At 39.0% G+C, this 17818-nt stretch overlaps 1 protein-coding gene across 14 annotated transcripts in view; it reads right to left on the minus strand.

The window, feature by feature from the left end:
- Positions 1-17818, minus strand: part of stxbp5l (syntaxin binding protein 5-like) — a 208520-nt gene that overhangs the window by 25323 nt on the left and 165379 nt on the right. For 9 of the 14 annotated variants that reach the window (XM_034212875.1, XM_034212873.1, XM_034212870.1 and 6 more), the window contains exons 9-19: positions 12054-12129; positions 11511-11665; positions 10889-10961; positions 9708-9855; positions 8951-9018; positions 8569-8609; positions 7678-7892; positions 7350-7525; positions 7028-7153; positions 3294-3445; positions 658-726 (exon numbers count right to left, since the gene is read on the minus strand). In XM_034212875.1, coding sequence (XP_034068766.1) covers positions 658-726; positions 3294-3445; positions 7028-7153; positions 7350-7525; positions 7678-7892; positions 8569-8609; positions 8951-9018; positions 9708-9855; positions 10889-10961; positions 11511-11665; positions 12054-12129 — 1299 coding nt within the window. The remainder of the gene's footprint in view (positions 1-657; positions 727-3293; positions 3446-7027; positions 7154-7349; positions 7526-7677; positions 7893-8568; positions 8610-8950; positions 9019-9707; positions 9856-10888; positions 10962-11510; positions 11666-12053; positions 12130-17818) is intronic. The other 5 variants (XM_034212876.1, XM_034212874.1, XM_034212872.1 and 2 more) reach the window with 1 other exon arrangement.

The raw sequence follows: 17818 nt of genomic DNA on the forward strand, positions 1-17818 counted from the left end.
TCCACCACAAATGCGCAAATATCAAATTATTTTCCCTTTCTGTCTGACGACCAATGCCTGGTGTTTAAGCAACGTTCATTAGTGCTTCATTAACAGCCTCACTGATTCGTCACAGTTCAAAAATGTTTGATTCATTTAATTATTTCTCTGCAGCGAGTTTCCAGCAAAACCTCATAATGAACGTTTCCTTTAATCATTGGCTTTGAAGACCTTGAAAACATTATTTTAGTATAAAACTAAGATTTCCTCTGTAATCATCAACCAGAAGCAGACATGTTGGTTTGCCTAGGCCTAGTGGGTGTCATGAGGAAGGCTTTATTCACCCCATTTTGCTTCAGTTAAAATATACATCATATGGATCATATACTATTTATAACTGCCCTTACTTAAAAGACTTGAGGGAGTGGCTGTGCAAAGGACAAACCATTGGACATGACTGGAATAGGGCAGTTCTGTTTTATAAGGCCAAATGAAGATAGGAAACAAGCACTTAGTTCCAATCATATCTTTAGTTTGTCCCTTGGCTTTCAGTCCACATCATACCTTCTTGGCCATCTCCATGTTGTTCAAGTATGTTCCCCCACAACACTTCCCCAACCCCACCTCCCCCCGCACACAAACACAGAGTCCCCCAGCCTTTAGTAAGGCCCGACTTACTCTGATAGGATGTACGGAACCTTTTCTTTGAATCTGAATACAAGTTAGACAGGCCACGCATGCTAAAGTCTGTCAGGCAGGCCCACATGCCCACAGCAGCAGCAGCAGCAGCCACAGAGTCCCCGAAAGGGAGGGGGAGGAGAGGGAAGGAATGAGTAGTGGATGGGATGGTGGGCAGGAATAATGAGTGAAGGGTGAGTGGGGGAGGACAGGAAGGTGGGAAAGAGAAAAACAGGTGATAAGGTTGGAAGGAAGAAAAGTAGAGGAGGAGGAAACAAGGGTGAAGAGTAAGGAAGAATGTGAGGGGAAGGTGAGGGAGGATTGATGAATGCAGTTTAGACATTTTGGGACCGAGGCAAGGGAGGGGAGGAACAGGGAAGGGAGGGGGAGAGAGAAGAACACACAGGCTTAGAGTGGAGAGAGCAAGCAGCAACCGAGTTAGTGTCAGGGGGGGAGCAGACAGGAAATATCCGCTACAGCTGATGTGATCGCCATTTGCACAAGAGGTAGCTACTGTGCTAGCGGGGAACATAACATTACCTTTAAACAGCATTCAAATAAATCTCTTGTTGCATCAAATCATTGCTTTACATGACATGTTGTTTGTATACTTTTTAACATAAGCCTCGAGTCCTAACAAGGTATCAATAGTTCATTAGAGAATACGAAACACACCTAGAATTATCAATATCATTTAATGAGATGAATAGACTAAATTTGATTGACATATATATATATATATATATACATACAAATATGTGTGGCAACAACAGCTAGAAATGTTGTGGAAAGGACAGCAAACTATGTTCTAAAAGTTGGTAAAAAAGTTATAAAAAGTCAAGCTTAAAGACAGATTAGCAAGTGTCCTTTTGGCCTTTTAAGAATTGTGACTTTAGTGTTATATCAACTCCAGCAGAGCACAGGCTAGAAATTATAACAGCACCACCTGGGGTGGAGAAAAGGGCACGCTCGCCCGTTTCTATTTTCCCTTTGGTCTCCAAATTGATTTTAAAGACCCGACACATGAAGACTTTTACAAAAAAAGTGCTGTGGCAGTCAATAAAAAGCACTTATGTAACAGCAAAACGATTTTGAAGGCCATTTCTTATTCTACGTTAATATTCCCCTTCACAAAATCCTGAATACCTGTAAAACATTCTCAGCTACAGTACACTTCTGGGAATTATGTAATACGAGAGCTGTGTACTCTAAATTGCCTAAAGGGTCTTAGACATCTAAAATATTAAACCACTTGAGCTGCTTAGTTCTCAAATGCAGAGGTTACTGTAGGGTCAGCCAAGATCAGTAGCCTAAATAAGAGCCTTTGGAGACCATCACCAGCTAGGTTTCAGTAGCAGAGAGAAGGGAGGCAGGGGTCAGGACAACGACACCTCTGTGGCTTTAGACTACAGATCTATGCTCAAGCAAGACTAAAAACAGAAAGGACAGAGATAAACAAAGGACAACATGCATAACAATGCCAATGTGGAATGACACGCAGCCTGTTAACATGCACTTCATATCATAGTGCAGATTTATGACAGGCATACTGAGGTGGTGTTTTGGTCTTTGTATGTTAATGTGTGAGAAAAAGAGAAAGAAGTAAGGTTTGACTGATATAGGTTTTTGACTGCTGATACAGATACATATCATTGATGCAACTTTTCAATGGTCTACATTTTATACAAATGGCCAATTTTAGATTCCTCTGAATCATTTTGTTAAAAACATATCTGATAGAGATTTAAGCCCATTTTCCATTAACACTAAAACACGGAGGACGTTTTAAGATCCTGTATTGAAGGAAAATACTCTGAAGTATGCAGCAGCATCCAAACCTTCACTTAAGTAAACATACTTTTGTGCTACCACTAAATACTAAGTATCAAAAGCAAACATAGTCTTGCTCTCTGTAACAATGTAATATATTCATATATTTTATAGTATTGACCTTTTGTAGAAGCATTATTCAAATATGTCTATGCAAGAGCAGTACAATTACCTGAATGCAAAATATTACTTGTGTAAATATAAAGTTGTGCGTTGTCTGGAAAATGTATTCAATGTAAATTAAAAGTATCCAGCCAAATGGCCCCTTTCAGAGTTTTTTTTCAATGCTGAATTTGGTAGTAGTTAAATCTAACTACCATATATATTGCTGGCCAGTTGACATTTTCAATATATGAAACATTTATTAATTCTACATTAATATTTTTACATCATTTGATAACCTCAACATGTGATCACAATTAGTGGAACTTAGTTACCTTAACTCTTAAAAATAAAAACAATATTGAACAACTGCCATCCTTGTGTGGATCTGCCTAAGTCCTTTATCTAAGGGAAGCACATGTCTGATCAATTTGAGAGCAGAGGTATTGATCGAATTTGCGCGAAATCTAAATAAAGGAAGTATAGATCAGTCTAACCTCAGAAAGATAAGAGATACAGAGGAAGAGACAGTAGGTTTAGGAAGAAGAAACAGTATAGAGATAGAGGGAGGACAGGAGAATAGATGGTAGTCTGGATGGAGCAACAACATTATCGACACATTATCGTATGGCTGCACAGTGAGTTGTATACGTGCATGTTCGTGTGGGCAGTTGTCTATGTGTGTGGGTTTGTGTGTGTGCTACCTGAGGTGGACTGTCTGTTCCTGCGGGGGGAGCGGGTAAGGCGCTGGTAAGGGTCCGCGCCTCCATACAGATCCAGTGTGGACATACACAACAGGATGGTTTTCTGTAAGCAGTCCACCACTGCTAGGCCATTACAGTTCCCAAACGCCAAACTGGAGACACACACAGACATTTTTCATTGATACGGAGAAAGGGTGCGTCATTCAGCTGAGATGATTTTTTTAAATAGTATTTCTCCAGGTTATTCCCATTGACATTAAAGGTGCTACAAGTAACACTATCAAACACTGGCAAATAAACGGTGACATTTTGGTGTAATTACAGTCTACGAAACCCTGTCTTTATCTCGAGCTGCTGTTTTTGAATATTAACACCGGATTTCCCATAAGCCCCATCACCACCTGCTACCACTGGCTGCTGTAGAGCCTCTGGTTTAACTGATCAAGAGAAACTCATTGGCAGTCAATGATTCTGTTTGTTTTCACACACTAAAGATGTTCCAGTGGATCAGACGCTGACCAAAATTAGATGTTGACAACAAATGGCTCTTTGGTGGTTTTTGAATCCAGTAATCATAACAAAAAAGCCAAAACATAGATGTCACTCAAATTTGCAGCTGAGCCAGTCAATCACTGCTGACCGGTATCTAAGATGCAGATGTCTGGTTCACTTTAAATCACTGTCACATGGTCAGATGGTTTAAGAGGCGACAGCCACCATAATGTCTGATAGGCTGTTTGTCATCTGGTCTATGTGAACAACAATTTCAATATCACAAACAAGATTTTGAATTTGAATACACATCACTCATATTACACTCAAAGACCAACAATTGAAAAAGCAGCAGTGGCCAAACCCTACGCGTATCCAGCCTTTCAGTATGTGCCACTTAAACACAGCTTGAGTTTTACTACACGAAATAAAAGACATCACCGGGCAGCGCGACATTCCTTGATAAAAGCTAAAGGCTGAAAACAATGCCAATAAAGAAAAAACTCCTGCTACAGGCCATTTTCTGTGTTACTGTTACAACTTCACATTATTTAAAGTGGACCTATCATGCTATATTTGAAAAATATATTGTAGGGCCATACCTATTTAAAACATGTCTGTGAAGTATTTTTTTCAAAATACCAAACAGATCACCCATTGTAGCCATGCCTCATACTGCTCAAACCCCTCTTTTGTAGCCCTGTTAGAGAAACGCAGATCTTGGGTCCTTAGCTTGAAAAAAATAAAGAGAAGGCAGAGCTAATGCCTGATCAGAATTATACCGGAGATAAAGTTAAATTCGGTTGTGATAAAACGCCATTCTGTTTAAACCACGTCAAGGATTATTTCTGAAATAGTATGGAGCTCAAATGCTTTTTCTCTCACCTTGTTTATCACAAGGTGAGTTATTTCTTTATTTCCTGCTTTTTAAACACATGTGCTCTCTAGGACAGGTTAGCTCTGAGTGTTAGTGAGGCTTGCTAATGTAAACAAAGACGTCCAAAACACGTCAGGCATTGTTTCTAATAGCAACTTTCTGTGGGTCCGTCGACGTCACCACGGATGGACGCGTCAGTTCGGATGGAAATCTGTATCCGCTCGTTGTACACCTGTTTTTAAAAGATTTGGGTACGGAGGAAAAGAGAGAGGGTTTTATTTTCTGACGCTGCGTGAGTTCCCCGACGCACCGGGGACACATATCTATGTATAAAAGACATCACAAAGTGCATTTTGCATGATAGGTCCCCTTTAATGTCAGAATGTTAGTCAGTCAGTCAAATGCAAACAGAAGGCTTAACCCAGTGAACATAAGCAATTATTTTTCTTTAAACATAAGCTGTCGGCTATCAAGCAGTGATCTGTTCAGATGACGTCCAATTCCAACGGGATGCCATAAATAAACTACACAGAATCACACTACACACCTACGCCATGATTACATTCAGGCAAACTTTAGAATGCAACCTCTTTGGACAATTTATATACTTATTGAAAACAAGCTACAAAATGTAATACCTTGGAAAATGCCGTTTAATACTTTTTAATACTTTTTGATAGCCTTCATTTTCGCTAAATTTATTTATCAACTTTTAATACTTTTTAAGACCCCGCGGATACCCTGAGAAAAAACAAAACAAATGAAACAAGAAAACCAAATCAATTCCCACAATCTATTCAAGCTGTGAGTAGCTTTAGAGGACAGAGGAAAATACTGCCCTTTTTTGAACCATATAGATATTTTTTGAAAGAGCTGTGATTTTAATGGTTTCTGCCAACGGAACTTCCTTTGACAGCAAACATATAAAAGCACTCTGAGTTCAGAAGGTCAATCAACTCAGACACGCATCACTTTTGAATTATAAAGGCTAAAATATTTATACAAATGTAATGTGATACAAATATTCCTGGAGTAAACACCAGGAGACAGACAGAAATGATGAGGTGTGGTTGGGTACAATCTCAGGGGTGCAATGTACCATTTTATAATAACTTTGGCAAATTCTGACAGCAGTGATAAAAGCTCAATGCGAGTAATCTCTGTGATCTAATAACTACACTAGACCGTACCCATATCCCCATTTCCAGAAGCTTTTAAGCCCTCACTCTTTATATTCATGAATACATAATAAACACAAACATAACCAGTTGGTGTTATCTGCAGGTGTGTACTGCTCTTTCTACAGGGAACAATACGCACACTTTCATATGACAGATTAGCCTTTTCAACCTTGCATCACCATGTATCCTGTCGCTACTGCTCCTGAAAGCTGCTATTCACTGGCCAACATGCTGACCTTCACATGCTTTATTTAGTGTAACACCTGGGGCCACAGGAAAGAAAGTGGGGTTGTTTTGGCTGGCAAAGGGTACATTTGCATGTCATGACACTTCAAACCGACTTTTAAATACCACCCTAAACCTGTGCATGGGGTCTATTACTCCACAAATATAAACTGAGAGATAGGCCAATGTAGAAAAAGTTACACGCAGGCAGATGGACCGAAATACAATACTGTGTGTGTTTGAGAGTCAGTGTATTAGCTGATTTCGGCAGGTTGAACTTTGAACCACTTGCTGCCATCTGAAACCATTCAATACAATGTTTTTTACAACTTCAATGAAGAAGACAAAGACAATAAAAAAACAAACCATCTTGGTCTCTAAGGTGTAATCCTGGTGACACTTCCTCTATCTGCTTTACTTCATATAGTGCAGCGTGGACAGCACTATAAAGCTGAAGGATGGTGTTAAGTTTAAGCTACTGTCGCAAAATAAAATAAGAAAAGATAGACAAAGCTTTGTCCTTTATATATCTTTATATCATGACTAGTTATAACAGGGATTGCCTTCCTGAGTGTGGACGAGCAAAGATATGTAATCAATTATGGACAAATGATGTAAGAAATGTCTTGCCATATTCAAAATGAGATGGATACCTAGATAAACCAGCTGATTTGCATACTATATCTATATTCATGTTCAACTGCCTCTTATAGCACAGCTCCTTACTTTCCTCAAACATGCTGCGGCACACCTGTACCATGTTCAGGCGACTTGTAATCAAATATATTATACAGGGTTTCTTAGAGGCTTAATGGAGCTCATAAATGGATACGTGGGCATGGTGTTGGGCAAAGAATTACGATCATTTATAACATGATGCGTTGCATGAAGTCTGATGAGGAATCAGAGTTATCTAGAGACCAGCAGACAGAGAGACTGACATGTATCTGCAGACTTACAGGCCATAGGCAGAGTTGATGTCCAGGCTGGTGATCTGTTGTGGGGGTTCTCCATCGACCCACAGCAGCTGGATGACCAGCTCTGCCTGGTAGCCAGGAGGGACCCTGACCATCCGCTCCTTCACCCTGAAACAGACGTAAAGAAAGAATTGAAATACTAATATTCATACAGTGGTCAGTGAGAAAGAGACATGTTTGGTGGAAATATGAAAAATCACTTTTAATGTGTAAATAAATAACTGTAAAGATCAAAGAATTCATAACAAATATATTTGTTTTGTCATTTGTTGCAGAAACGGTGTTGTGTGAGAGGGGATCTCACTTAAGGCAGGGGATGGTGTCTTTGTTCCCCTCAGGGGTCTTGCTGCCGGGGCTGGCTGGGTGATGGTGGTGTGTCTGCGGGGAGTTGGAGCCGGACTCAGAGAAGCACGGGTTGTTTTCATTGTCGGACGGAGAGATGACATCCTCCGACTCACACTGTAGGCGCACCTCCAATGACTGAGGATGATACAACAATAGGGATTATTTACATTAGATCTTCCTTGGAAAGAAAACGGACAAGGGGAAGTTTAAGACACTTTCAGAGAGGAGTTTGTGGCAGTGGCCTCATCTCTCATCATTTCCTTTACTCTGATTCTCCCCCCTCTCACCGTAATCTGAGTGTTGGAATCATATTTGCTGAAGCGATACAGAATGATGTGAGCTGATATGCCGACCACACAGAGGATGCGACTCTGGGGGCACCAGCTGACCATCTGGACAGCGAAGGGGTCTTCCTCCATCAAGTCAGCTGCCCTGCCTTCTACTGGCTTTGGCTTCTCAAAGGCTTTGGAGGTCTTCAGCTTGTACAACATCTGTAGTGTGACTGTAAGAAAACATACCAAAAAAGGCTGTAAACATGTTTCCATTAAATGCACTGAAGACTTGCTCTGTCATTGGTTGTGCAGGGAAGTTAAAGGATCTGTGGACTTGAGTCATGTATTGATTTATTTGATCATAAATATATGTTAAGTAGTAGAAACAAAGACGGAACAAAGAAGAAAATAAAAAATGAATGACAAAACATTACATGAGAAGCATGGTACAAAAACACAACCTTATTTTGACTTAGAAATACATTGAGGTTCAGACCCAATGTCCAATATAGCAGAGTACACATACAAATGAAATGGTTTAATGTGCCCGTCTTATTATCATGGAAGGTTATCATTCTTAATAACTAGCATGGCGAGATTCACGGACAACAGCTGTCAAATGTCTTTGCAAATTTTTTGAGAAAAACACACATTTACATGCTGTTTTTTAGTGTGTATCCATCTGTGAAAGTGCCAAGTCCCTTATTGCTTGGAGACCGTCTCATATGACAATGACGCTTTTAATTAGTGAGCTCAAAGCCCATGGCAAATCTGAAATGACTTACCCTGGGATTCATGAAACAATATTGTTCATTTGAGCAAGCTGTGTAACAAAAGCCTGAGATGAACACAATATGTCCCTTCGGTATAGCTCACAAACATGGACAGCTTAAAGAGTGGACTTACTTGCAGATGCGTCCCAAAACTTAATTGATCCATCAGCATGTCTAAAGAAAGAGGAAGACAAGATCATTAAGTATATTAGGAAAACTAGCTAATAAGCTTAATTGCTCAGGAAATGATGGTAAAGTGTAAGGCATTTCATGTTGCTGCTTGCTTTAATGGCAGATATATGTATCTTAGATCTTAAAAGTCTGACAGGTGTTATTACTTATTTCAAATGTTAAACTGTGCAGGGTTTGAGATTGCCTAGAAGCAGACAACTCCCAATGCACCTGTTGAGAAGAGGTTAAGATCCCTATCAAGCATATACATTTCTTTCCCAACAGCTTATGCTAGTGGCCGCCATGTGTATGGACTTGCAAAGTCTCTATTATGTCTGACTTACCCTGTGAGAATGATCTCTGGGTAGGTGTTGCAGCCTAACGTCCACAATCCTCCGGCAATCGGCCACTCCTGACATGGTAACAGAGAGAGTGATGATTCGTTTCAAAACTCAATGTCAATCATCTATTGTTTTTTCTTATAATGTAAAGATTGAATGATATTCCAAAACATATATTCCATTAGAAAACACAGAATGACCATGCTGAGGATTTTAGCTTTGGTTTCCAACAGCACACGCTTTCATCCACAGATACAAAACTGATTACACTGAGTCATACGGTAATGATAACCCATCATTTATTTCAAGTTCATTGCAGTCATTATTATGTGCAAATGAACATTTTTCATAAATTGTGAAGATTCAGTAACCTTGAGAAGCTAAAGGAGTGATATGAAAACACTATTAGACAACCGCCTTTATGACTTCTATTGTAGTATCTTTCAATAAAGTATAGAGAAATCACTCGATAAAAGTTTTTTTTTTAAATGATCCTTTTATTTTTTACTTGCTCAGCCACTCACATCTCCCCTCCCCTACTCACATCTCCCCTCCTACTCACTTCTCCCCTCCCCTACTCACATCTCCCCTCCTACTCACTTCTCCCCTTCCCTACTCACTTCTCCCTCCCCTACTCACTTCTCCCCTCCCCTACTCACTTCTCCCCTCCCCTACTCACTTCTCCCCTCCCCTACTCACTTCTCCCCTCCCCTACTCTACTCACATCTCCCCTCCCCTACTCACATCTCCCCTCCCCTACCTTTTGGCTGAAGCCGGTCTTCTTGTGTTTAGCTCCTATGGAGTAGAGGATGGGGATAAGGTTGGGCGGACAGTCCGCAAAATAGGCCGTGCAGGTGACTGGAGACTCGTGGATGTCCATGGGGTAAGGATTCTCACAGACAGGGTAGCTGCAAAACATGTGCATTTGATATGTTTTTGCATTCAAGATTCTAAATCCACTTTTTGATATGCACAGTAGCCACAGTAGTTCTCAATTCCTAGGCGGCGCCAACAGGGCAACAGACTATAATATAATTAAGACCTAAAAGAGTAAGTGAAACATATTAGATAAAACTTTATTAAGGCATACAATTGTGCAAGTTAACTTTGTACAAGATGAGGTAAAACAGAATGTAACATGAAATACTGTGCAGTAGAATAATGACTGTGTTGTTAATTCAATACATCAGAGGAATACCCATATAGCTCTATGAACCTTTATGTATTTATTGCTACTGAAATATGGGTTGGATTGACTAAATGCATCACAATTAGCAAAACGTCATCTTTATCAACAATTTACCTCACTTTCATTCAAGCTGCAGCTGAGGTAGAAGTGACACTACTATGTAATTGCATAGAAATATAAAAGGTTCTGTACAAAATGTATAAATGACATTACAAAAGTCCTTGATTAGTGAACTTAATGAAGTGGGGGTTACTTTGCATTTAATCTACACCCTCACTCACTTAGTTATAATTAAAATGTCAATTTGATTAGCAGCTAATCAATAAACTGACAATGTGGACACAATCTTGATAAGATCGAGGTACATTAAGCCATCAGGAGATATGTATATCTAGCACTTTTAATTGGGTTACCTAATTAACTAGGCAACCTCATTTAAAACCTCCTACTTACTATATACTGTAGGCCTCATTTGTTTTGTGTTGCTGTGTAGTCTGCCACAAGCGCACCATATCAGCATGAGAGTAAAGTGACATGTCTTTATTCTCTCCCTAAAGTAGAGATTTGAGTGACAGGTTAGATCCTTAACTCTTTTATGTGTTATTGAATGTAACATAGGGCTTATGTATAAATGATATATGTCATATTTTACCCTATGATGTCAGGTGATATCATTTCAATTCAAAAGTGGATTTTGATATCTGTCACAAGCAGCTTAGCAGCTTTAAGGTACTTTTCTGCAGAACACGTACTTGCTCTGTGTCAGATCCACCACGATTAAGTCCTTCTCCAAAAGCACCACCACTGCATAAGGCTCCTGGACCTCTGCGGGATATAAAGCCAAGCTGTCAGGTTCATGCTTGTTCCATACTCACATCAGTTAGAACCACACAGGATAAAACAATCTTTAGAGTGTTGTTAGGATACTATTTCCTTTATCTACAGCCTTATTTGAACCTCAGAAATATTTTAAAACCAAAACAAACACGAGTTTCTGACTATAAAGTTGAATATTGTACATTTGAGTCACATTCACTGAATAGCTGAACGTTGTTTGCAAACACTTGCTGCTGTTTTGGAGACATTTACATAATCTTCTTTAGGTATGAAATATATTCAACCAGAATCACAAAGAACACATTTGAAGACAGAATGTTTTTCATCTACCAGAAGTAGAGAAGGGCTTTGAGGACTTCGAACATGTCTTTCTTGAGTGTCAAATCTTTTGGATCTGTTACTTTGTAACTGTTTTGTCAGATGTCATGGTTAAATCAACAGAACAACTCCAAACTTGTACTAAATCTGGTTGGCTTTAACACTGAGCTAAACCCAGAAGGTACGACCCGTTCTATCATTGTCATCGCCTTCACTCACCGTTGTTGTAAGGAGTCTCGCAGAGTGCCATGAACTCCACTATAGGATAGTCCATCTCCAGCACGGTGATGGCCTTGCCGTGCATGATGGTTAGCGTTGGCCGCCGCCCCGCCTTGTCATACGAAAGCCCCCCCGAGAAGATGACAAAAGGCTCGCTGTAGTGGTGAAAGAACAGAAAATACTTTAGAAAATATTATAAAACATGTATTTGTATTTAAATTACAGTTCTATGCCAATAAGCAAACAACTAAATCAAAAAAGTTAGTAAAATAATGAAAAGATTTAAAAAAAAGGTGTTATTTCCCCTACTACTCCCCATGAGTAAATTGCAAAATAATATTTTGCCAAAATCACAGAATTGTTTTGTTTCTGGAAGTGTTTTATGATTATTAACTTGTCAGGAGCAACTTTCTTTTTACTTCACTAATTGATGATAAAACCACAGGATTTCCAGTGATTATAACCCATTTAGAGTTTAGTTCCACCGGTACACATAATGAACTTGTTGAATGCCGTTTTAATATTCAGTTAAAAAGCACACACCTGCTCCTCGAGGTCTTGTACTCCACTTTGAGGATGGGTTTACAGGACTCCTTTCTTCCATCCTTCTGTATCTTTCCTGAATTAGAGGAAACATAAAAAGAATGGACAACATTATATAAGACAAAGACACTGAAAATAAAAGCTTTGTTGCCATGTAAGGAACTGTTTGGGTCACGTTTCTGTGTAACACTGTAGTGAGCTGCTTTTATGTGTGACAGATCAATTGCTCAAATCAGAAGAACACTGTAGTTCATGTGAATACAAAAAAACACAAGATAAGAGAATTCAAGGGAAACTGCCGCCTGACAACAGGAAGTTATGTCCTTGACAGAAAAAGCACTGCCAGGTTTTAAAAAATCCAGTAAGAAAACACAACATTTCTCACAATATACCAACAGAAGATTTAAAAATGTTTAATATTAACATACAACTCTGTTTCAAGAATCTTAATTTCTTGCATTTTATTTTGCATAAAACCTCCCTAACGGCTATATTCAATTAATCAATGCAATACTTAAAGCTCATGATTATACAGCTGTAATTATATTGTAAGTTGTAACAGTGACTAATATGTCTAATTTTATAATAAACCCTGGCATAGTCAGGAAATATAAAGTGCTCTCCCGTATCTTGTCAATTTTCTGTACTAACAAAGGCAGAAATTGTTTTGTTTCTTTTCTATTTTCCTCTTTCGTTCTGATTACTGTGAACTGTGTTTCCACTTCTTTTCAGGGAATGGCAAATCATTATCAGAGTTAGCGCATAACAGAGAATGATTTTTTCTCCTGCTTTGCATAATGAAATGATTTTGCCTTTGATATAAAGAGGACGTCTCTCAGCTAGAAGCCAGAGGCACCTTGGGTTTTACCTCGTAGGCGCAGTGCTCTTAACAAAGCCCTTTTTTAAAGTGAAACAACATGAAAGGAATAAAGTCTTCAAACTGGGAGACTTTAAAAATAAAATACAGACATTTCAATTATCGCTATCACACTGGATTATACGGGTACCGGTAACACGGAGGGAGGCCAAAAGTCAATCATTGGCACACATCGTCCACATTGCAACGATTCAAAGCCAGTAGATTAGCACATTGTCCCTTAAGAAAACAAAACAATGCAATGTGGGAGAGAAACAACCTCTGGAGGGAACTTGGGGATTTTAGCCTTTGAAGACCATTTACATGCACAACAACCTATATTACACACTACAGGAAAGGGAACACTCCCAAAACAAAATAGAGCTCCTTTAAGTCAAAATAAAAAGTTTTGTCATCATATGATACAATCTTGGCGACATTATATTTTCTACATAAACTTGTAGAAAGTGTGATTTTGAGCTGTTCATGCATTGCTTCTCATGCGAAAAATTCTATCAGCCAGCCAAAGCTCTGGGTAACGGTGACTTATCATCACAGATAAGGCTCAAAGGTGCTGGATTACACACTGAAAGGTTTCAGCAGGAAAAGGGAATATCAGGAATAAAGTTTAAACTATTGTAAGCCTTTTTATTGGATAAGCACATGGCTATACATACATGTAACATGTGATTCCAATCTCACTATATGACCATTATAGTTGCATTTACAAAATGTATCGCACCCTGTCTATTATAATGTCATTTTTTGTTTCCACGTTTTCAGTTCAGTCTTTCCTTTTTAAATAAATGTCACTGCTCAATGTTCTGCTCTCAGCATCGTTGGTGTCCTTTCCCCTTGTGGACATCGCTCTACTCCTCCTTTCCTCTAGGTTTTACAGTAGCCCACATTCATTCATGCAGCACTTAAAAAAAACACTGTTTGTTCCTTTCCTCAGGGACACACATGACCCACAGCCTTGAATGCTGTCTTCCAATCCTGACCCACAGTGTTTGTTAAAACTAAAGCGACAAAGAATACAATAGCTTCTAATAGGAAAGTTATAGTTCAGACTTCTCTTTTCCGTCAAGTATTTCCAACATGGCAATAAAGATAACAAATATTTTCACAGTCCTTTTAGTTTTCTGGTTTTATTTGAAATCAATAAATTATTAAATAATCATTATATATACAGTATATACGTATATACTAATAGTTTACTTTGAAAGTTGCATAGACTCCCTATACAAAAAAATATGATAACGTTGATGAATCGTTAAATCATTAAAATTACGACTGCTGCTGATTTATTGTCATGACAAAAACATACATGTCTTTATGTATACAAAAAGGGATGTAAGGCTGGATGATTGATATGGCTTATGGCCTTTTTGCTCATGGTAGTGCAATGATTTGATGTTGCTCCCACAGTAAGTTCAGATCGAGGTCTCCCTCTAGCTAAGATGCCTGACCGAGCATGACCGGTGACATCAGCATCCAGGAAGCAAACGCCACGATTACCAAGTTAATGTGAGCACTGAGGGATTTGAATGAGAAATCACAACTCTCTACAGATGTGATGGTTGTGGTGGTGTGATGACTAGCTTACAGTGCAAGAATCAGCAAGTTTTTAAAATAATGTAATATAATAAATGTGTTTATTTACTACTTTAAAATAGGGTGATTGCACTACTACCAGGTGATACCATGTTTACTGTCTCTAATGTTTCAGCTTTCTCTCCCCTCGCTCTTCCCCTTCGTTTCACTGTCGCCCTGTGTGATACCACATATCTGACACATATCTGGCAAATAAAGCATCTGCTGGCATTTAACCACGCCATCAGGCCTATTGCCTCGTTCCTATCATTCAATCGCCCACGTCCTTCCCTCTTGCCTTCCTGTTTTGTGATTTTGCCTCAGATCACAGCTAACATCAAGTGACTATTCATCACCAGAGATATGACACGGTCAGGATACCCTGCCAGTGCACAAAGCACGCCAGAGGAGGAGACAAACAGCCGGGGGATCAGTCAGAGGCAGAGCTCATGGAGATGCATGTGGTGTGAAAGTCGTTCATCGAAACCAATGTGCCAGTTTTCTTACCTGACAGCCAAATTGTGGCCGTGACAAAAAACACAGTCATTTTTATATTAGCTTTGTATTCTAAGTGCTGATACCTGGCAATAAGTTAGGTTGAAAAATACATAGTTGGTGGCTGGTTAGATTCAGAAAAAGCATTTGTGTATGTCACGTTAAAACACCAGGGAACAATCCCTTTATTATTAACTAAACTTTTCTGTTACAAATTGCAGTTATTACAGCTGACAAGTCTGAAATACTTTTCAGGCAGTAAGGGGTACAGTGCAATTTGACCTTTTTCATTAGGCTTTTTTTTGAAGAAAAAGCCTTTCTTTGGGTACACAGGCCTGTTAAGCCCCAAAGCCCCCGACACTGTGTCTCAGGGCATCTTAATCTTTAAGAACCTATTAATGTGTCATACCAGATTAACGGGAAGAATCTCAGCTAACTGACGATACAAACCATTTACCAAAACAAAACAAGCCTCATAAGAAGCATCTAAATGACCCCTGAGCGAAAAATGCTAACGCACTTTGGCACAGAACTCAAGATAAAAGATACCCTTATTACTTATCGTAGCTGTACATACAAGATATCCGATTAAAGCTGAGGTTCCACAGATTATTTAGGTATATAGTATCATCACTGAGTGATCCGAACTCGCGACAGGGGAAGCAAACACAGACATCACAACACGTACCTTTACGTAGCTTTTACGGGAGATCGTCTCACCGTAGCTGTCAATCTGATCAAAAGACGTGTTCAATGGCATTAAAACGAGAAAAAACGCGGCTGAATCGGTTGATCCATAGGTTGATAATGTTTCTGTGGAATACATTTATTTATAATCCATAATTCCATTTTTATGTAAAAATCGGAGAGTAAAAATTAGCTGCTAATGGTAGCCACCAGAGTTATCGCAGCTTCCGGTTTTGGCTATGCGTCAGTCTCACACACACACACACACACACACACACACACACACATTACCAAATAAGGAGTATGTGGGAGTTCCCCTTGATTCCATTGGCTCTGACGGTTAGAAAGAGATGTCAATCAGCAAAATCGAGTAAGGGAGGCCAGAGATCCACCCAAATGACCCCAGAAGTGTTTTTTGTTTGCTAAATCTCTCTAAAAAGGTCACATGTCACTTGTTTTGCATCAATCTTGATACAGGGTACTTATTATATGTTGTAGTTTGGATTCATAAAGCTTTTAGTCTACCATCCCATCATTCAAGGGTGGTTTTCACTGTAAGTAATTTTTTTTTTGGACGGATACAATCATTTAAATTTTTTTACTGTGTTCAATCTGAATTTACTTTAAAATAAAAACATCTATATTGTTTCTGACACTTCTACATCCAACTCACAGGTGTAACCTTGCTTTGAGAAAAACGATTATTAATGTAACCCTTTAGAAGGGAAGATATGGTCATTTGTTCTGGGAATGTCATTTTCGAACCTGAGACCTGAAAAACAGGCTCGGGGCTTAACAGGTTTGTTTTTTTCCTTACATAAAACAGAAACATTTGCATAGACTTTTCTTTTTGCGGCTGCTTTTAATTGATATATTCATATCTCACACTGCACAGTAACCTTTATTCTTGTACCTGTGTTATTCATGTTTTATTATCTTTGCTTATAAATTAGTGTTATTTAAATGCCATTTTATAATATTATTTCTCTTAAAGGTGGGGTAGGTAATTTTGGAGAAACCAGCTCGAGTGCGCTAGAATTTGAAAATACACAACCGGAAAAAGTCTGCCACTTCCTTACAGAGCCCCTCCGCCAACACAACCCAGTCTCACAAAAATACGTGTAATAACTACGTTGGTCCACAACGTAGGACGTAGTATTTCTACAAAAACGCCTCTGAAATTGTAAGATCCCTAAGTTTTTTTTCACCATTCATTCACCAATGCCTATTTTAAGGTTAGTTTGGTCATTAAAATGCGTTTTGATGTCATTTCATGCGAGAAATATGAGTTGTTATTTAAGATTATGTGTGCAGTGGATGTACATGATCTTTAGTTTGCTAGTTATTACGAAGATTACTTCAGGAAATTGTGTCCATTCAACGTTTTCATTGTTACCAAGATGGTTGCTAGGGACGCTGCTATCGATATTATTTCTGTTATGTTGTGTAAAATGGTGTTATCTTTATTGCTACCCCCTTCCCCGTCAATGTATAGTGTTGGTCCACAGTGCAAACATATTAGTTATTAGCTAGACTTTTATTTAGCATCTCAAAACACATGTAAACAGCTTCATGCCCGGGAGGTGAAGACCGGCAGTCCGGCTCACTAAAATGTCCGTGCAGAACAATACCCATGAAAATGGATGGGACCACGGCAGACTGTCCAAAACTGGATTTGAACGGGTCCACCGCGTCCCCCCCTCCCCCACCCCGTCCCCAGAACTACACATGCTGGCACGTCTCTACTGGGAATTGTAGTTTTAAAAGACGTTTTCATATTTCCCATAATAAGAAGTTGCCAGTATTAAACTGTGTACATCCCTGGAGGACAGAGGGTGTCGTTTTTCTCATACTGATATTCTGAACAATCTGTGCTGTTGTATTTGCTGTAAAGTGTCTCTACTGTAGGCTAATTTTATTATATGTACAGCACTTTGGCTCGACCAAAAATCGTTTATAAATGTGCTATATAAATAAAACTTGATTTGATTTGATTTTGGAGGTTTAGGGGATAGGAAACACGCAAATTTAAAAAATATAATTAATAAATGGGTGAAAATTGCTTGTGCCCAATGGGCAGCATTAATATATACCCACACGACAGCTAAGGTCAGAAGAGCTTTATTTAACAGCT

The sequence above is a fragment of the Gymnodraco acuticeps genome, unplaced genomic scaffold, assembly GCF_902827175.1.
Source record: "Gymnodraco acuticeps unplaced genomic scaffold, fGymAcu1.1, whole genome shotgun sequence".
Classification (NCBI taxonomy): domain Eukaryota; kingdom Metazoa; phylum Chordata; class Actinopteri; order Perciformes; family Bathydraconidae; genus Gymnodraco; species Gymnodraco acuticeps.